The following is a 5,657-nucleotide window of genomic DNA, read 5'->3' as shown; positions in this document are numbered from 1 at the left end:
TAAATATTATATATATTCATTCATATTACACAATGTTTACACAACAAAGTGTCCCCAGAAATGCACTGAAGCACAACAGCATGTTTTCCTTATCTCGGTCATTTGATATTGGATTGATTCAAGCGGTATAAAATCCCCATTTTCTGAACAAACATTATGTTTTGTTAGATTTCAAACTGCCACAAGCAAAACATGCAAAACATGAATATGAAAACATTCTGGCTTGGAGTATAATTTTACACACTCCAGTAAACAGATAAAAGCACCCAGTCTGAGAATCGGATTACACATTGGACAACATTCAACAAAATGACAGAAATCATCTTGCTTTTCAAGGTGGTGAAATTACGAGCTAATAGTGACTTCAACCAGGTGTTTTTAAAATTATATCTTTATTTTCAGAGTAATGAAATCCTACACACTTGACTTGCTATCCCAATATTAAACGTTGCTTGTATTTTACATTGCGGTGATAAGGCTTTGAGCATTTTGTTATTTCTCTTACACAAAAACATACATGGTTGTGTAAATGAGATCAAAGTAGACATTACATTACGACTACCTTTAAACTATAAATTGTAGAAAACAACATTCATCACAAATATCACAGATGGGTATCGTAGAGTTGACACAGTAAAACATTTCAGAACAAAACATGCGGCAAGTGACATGGTGATCATATGCACGCATAGACAGTCATGTACACTGCAGCTATAAAGCTGTCTTAATAGCCTATCTAATCAGACACACTCAGACATTACATCATATGATATCAATTGTTACAGCAAAATTTAAACATGAGAGCATTGATAATATTCGTTGACAATATTTATCTGGTCTGTGCTGGATGTACACTTGATATTGACGGCCTTTGGAACCGCCAATTTACAAATATGTGTATAACCAGTGTATAACCATGATATGCTCTCTTTAGACATGCGTCATAATTCGATTGTAAAAGCTTCTGTATTGCAAGAAAATAAGCTATAAATATGTTGGCTACTATACCAATGTTATATGAAACATCAATGTTTGTCAATAAAGTAACCATAACAGAAACCATGAGTAGCAATGCGTCACCGCAGCTTGTCTCGCATCCGACACCTGAAACAAGGGTAGGGGGACATAAGGTACCATGTATACATAAATAACAGATGCACTTGTCATTTCAGCAAACGGCAAATGTCGTTATTTGACAGGATTCCTTCACGTTATCTGTGCTTTTTCCTAACACATACATATAATTGCTCCATAGGATTGGGTAAAAGATTATTGAATAAGATATGGTTTGCAATAAATTGTTAATAACTAGCTGTTGCAAATAAATAAGGTTAAGTTGTAACATTTATATTAATGATTTGTACATGCACATACCTATGGGTGAATCTTGAGAATTTTGTGATTTAATCAGGGGATTTTGGCCAGTCTCTGATGTTGTTCTGTCAGTACAGGAAATTCCAGTCCATCTCATTTTACATTTTGTACAGCTTCCCGTGTCTTGTTCACATATCAAGCAGTTTATCGGGCATGTTTCATGACAAGTGTTGCCTCTAAACCCGTCTTCACAAGCTCCGCACCTCCCATTCATATCACACTCACCATCCATACAGTTGGCATCACATTCTTCTTCACACGTTTCACCAAAATACCCAGGCTTGCACCCGTCCTGACATTTCCCTGTTATACATGCGCATGTGTCACTTACACAACCAACAGAACATCTTTTATGACAGCTTTGGCCATGCCATCCCGCCCTACAGTCACCGATACAATGACCTGATGTTTGATGGCATGCTCCACCCTCACAGTTACTATTACATTGATCATTACACGTGTCTCCCCACCAACCTACCCTACACCCCTCCTGGCATCTCCCACTATAACGATCACAGTTCACAGTCCCGTCCCTACCCGGTCTACAGTTGTCAGGACATCTAGTGCTACAGTGTCTTCCGTGTTTACCCGGCACACACTGTTCACAGATCCCCGTATCCTTATAACACCCAGTGGTCCAGCAGTTGGTACATGTCCTCTCACACTGACGCCCATACCTCCCATAGTAACACTCCACACACTGACCACCATCCCATCTAACACAGCGGAGACTCTGTACGCTGGTAACGCCTGTAATGGTAAGATTGAACACATTTATCTTGAACTATACTTAATACAAAAAAAGGATCATGAATATTTTGGGTGATATTTTTTTATAAAATTGAGTGCTCACTCTTCACTACAAATTATTTTTATTCATGATCCCTAACTTTTTCAGTTTATATTAATACCATAATAATTGATTTTATTCACTACTTTATCAAGTAACAACAGTAGGACAAAATGTTGAATAATATATTTACCTGCGTGTGCTGCTATTACCAAGACTGAGAACAGCGCCAAAGTCTAGAAGACAAAAATATGGCACATTCATTCTCAATGTTTTACAGGATTAGATATCGATGAATTCAAGTGTTAGGTAAGCACGCAATGTACATGCTAAATCACGTGATTCATTGGAAAGCCTGTAAGGAATATGATAAATCAATCGTTTCATCAGTAGATTTTGTAAGGAATTCAAAATAATGGAACGCAACAATTTAATGAGACATGTGTCCCTCAAATCGTTTTATTTTATGTTAAGTTCTTATAAACAGATGTCAAGATATGCTTACCATATGATTAACGGGCGTATGGAGACTCTGTGTCGTGATCATGACTTCTCATTTCGATTTCCCTGTACCTTTGTTTCTGGAACATCAACAATGCATATTCCAGTCCCCGATTCAGGTGGACATTTTTGCATATTAGGTGATAGATATAATGTCTGACTGACACAAACTTAAGCCTTTTAGTTTCAGATAAATCAATAGAAGTGTGTGAATGAGTTTTGTTTAAGACCGCTCTTAGACAGTTTTTCAGTCAGCTTGACGTGATAGAGGTTTTAGACATTTCCAACTTTGGTGTATAATCGAGTACTGATATGGTTCTTTCAACTAAGAAATCAGTGCGAATCATGGGTTCGAGCTCACGATCACAGGTTTCTGTTTTAGTAAGGAGAACTACAGAACCATGGGTTCAACCTATCGTGGAGGTTTAAGTTTCATTATTGATAGACTGCTGTTGTCGATAGTGCAAGATAGTGCTGCACGATCCTCAATAAAAGACCACTGCATGTTTTACCTGATATGATTAACATGATTTACCTAATACTAAGTTTGTGACTTATGAAATACCTGGTTAAAAAAGGTTTAAATCAGTTTCTAGGGAAAACCGAAAACTCAGATAAAATAGAACAAAGTTAGGAAATGTATCCTGAAATCTGGCAAAAGTATTTGGTTTATGCAGATTGCTGGGTTCGCAGAAAGTCAACGCTAACAATACACATTGTTGCAAAGTAAGTGTTTCAGAATAGATGGACTCAGTATCTGTGAGTAGTCACCTGCTACGTTGATGTACATCGCACGATTGTAGGTTTTGGATTTGTAAAAACATTTGCTTGGGCTGCGAATTTCCATGAGTCTCAGGTTTGAAAGGCCTATGCAGTGGCCACGTTGTCTCATCAGTTGGACTTTAGTAGGGTAGTGGTAGATATAAAAGATTACTGGAACCCATGTAAAACATTTACTTAATGAAACAAGCATACAGCTAAAATAATAAGAGATTGATAATACTTACAATGAACGCTCTGACAACGACAGCAGACTCAGAGGGTAAAGAAACTTGATACCAAGACAATCACCAACAGCGGTTGAGTAAGACCCTGACGACGATGAGCGGACTCTACGTACACATTACTTGTGTGTATATATGGATCATTACATCAGAGTTTGGGTATTACCGCCGTCGAAAACATTGGGCAAAGTTCAATCGTTTAGATCTACGTCAGACTAGTTCACCTCGTTCTTCAACTTGTCAACCTGACCTTGGTATATATATAGCATTACATAGATACTTTGAAAAGGAGATCGTGGTTGCAAATCGAAAATAATAAAATGCACCCTTCTGTTACTGATATAACACAAGCAATTCCGGCAAGACAGGGTTGTCTCTTTATGCCTTTAGAAAAATATGCATAAACCATGTGACCCACTTTAAAAGCAGTTTGTAAGTATATGTTCGTATATCATGGCCAAGTATGTGTTGTATTACAAGAGCTTCGTTCGTGTTTTGTATGTATGTGGTTAATTATACAAATACAGTAAATGTTTATCAAACCTATCGCGAAATAGCGTCATATAATAGTGTGTTATACTGAGAGCATAGCCACCTTTTTAAACACTAGGACTCAATAGTAAGTTACCGTCCGCCAAGGGAGGGAGTGAGTGAGTGAGGTTTAACGCCTTTTAACAGTATTTCAGTTAAAACACGGCATATTAACAAACAACTCATACTCGTGATAGTTGGAAAAACGTCTCCCCACTGGATAATTGTGTTCAGTTCATAAGTTCAAAAGAAAAATGACCCTACTTTTTCATATTGCAATTCAATGTAACAATGTTTTATGCTACACCCTCATCATCAATACCTCCTGTTACAGTGCCATCTGTAAATGCCTACAGTGCGCACGCTTTCTACAGTGCAATTCGCCTTAAAGGCCACTATTAGGTTTTGGTGAACAGTTACAATATTGCACTCATTTTCTCGCAATCCAATAGCACGTTGATTAATAGATCGTCTTTATCATATAATGGGTAGGTTTCTCGGCAGGATAAAGCCAACGGATAAAAACGATAGAGATGCAAATATCAAAGGTCAAGTAGGACTACTTTCACTGTTTATAAACAAACATGGCGTCGCCCTCGTCATTCGGCGATCGAGTCAGAATTAACCATCGGGAATCTTGATAAACTACAGGGATAATTGCTATCATTATCAAAAGAACGGTCTAATATACTGAAAAAACAGTGTCTAAATGTGACGTAGCTAAGGCATTTTATAAGTTTTGGCAACTTTAGAGATAAATTTCGAAACAATTTTGCGAGGGTAGGAGGCCTTGCCAAGCGGGATCAGTAGCCATATCTGCGCTTGCAAACCTCTGCGGCTTGAAACCTTCTCCACAAATTAAAATAGTTGGATTTGGCCGAAATATGTTTGAATTGTTACCTTGTTTCGTTTTGTCGCTGTGTGGACATCTGACTACACTTCTTAACATTATGACAGGACAGACCGACTGTCAACAACGTCTGACCGTGGCCGTGATGTCTCATAGAGTAGGGTTAGAGTAGCTTCCCTTTGACAAAGGGCAGTTACTCTAGCGGACAGACCGATGGATTGCCGCGAAAGGCAATTAAAAACAACTGTTGTTTTGCTAATACGTTGCTTCGCCAATGTATAAGAAACAGATTTCAGTTGGAACTATATTGGCTACTGTCACTGTCCGACTGACACATCACTTACCCTGTGACGCAATAAAAAATATATGCGCGCATTCCAGGAAAACTCGCAATGTTTCGGTAATGTTTGTGAGAGAGGGAAAGCGATTTTAAAGCACAGAAGTAAAGAATGACATTATATGATAAAGAGGTTATCACGCGAGTGTGTTTGGGGATGGTAAATATCCTGCATTAGGAATAAACATTGTATTTAGCGAGCCTTGTTATTAGGAATAAACACTATGTATTTAGCTCGCAAGGCTCGCTAAATACAATGTTTATTCCTAA

At 37.9% G+C, this 5,657-nt stretch overlaps 1 protein-coding gene across 1 annotated transcript; it reads right to left on the bottom strand.

Annotated features, from left to right (window-relative positions):
* On the bottom strand, positions 1-3,944 carry LOC124111898 (scavenger receptor class F member 1-like). Its single transcript, XM_046471793.2, has 5 exons — positions 3,673-3,944; positions 2,670-2,745; positions 2,358-2,400; positions 1,375-2,124; positions 1-1,104 (listed from the first exon to the last, which is right to left on the bottom strand). The coding sequence occupies exons 2-5, from the start codon at positions 2,709-2,711 to the stop codon at positions 830-832; spliced, it is 1,110 nt and encodes a 369-aa protein (XP_046327749.1). The 5' UTR covers positions 2,712-2,745; positions 3,673-3,944; the 3' UTR covers positions 1-829.
* Positions 3,945-5,657: the final 1,713 nt, after the last annotated feature.

The sequence above is a fragment of the Haliotis rufescens genome, unplaced genomic scaffold, assembly GCF_023055435.1.
Source record: "Haliotis rufescens isolate VD_foot unplaced genomic scaffold, xgHalRufe1.0.p SCAF_2, whole genome shotgun sequence".
NCBI classification, from domain to species: Eukaryota; Metazoa; Mollusca; class Gastropoda; order Lepetellida; family Haliotidae; genus Haliotis; species Haliotis rufescens.
The sequence above is the reverse complement of the archived record's forward strand: the minus strand, read 5'-3'. Positions and strand labels throughout refer to the sequence as shown.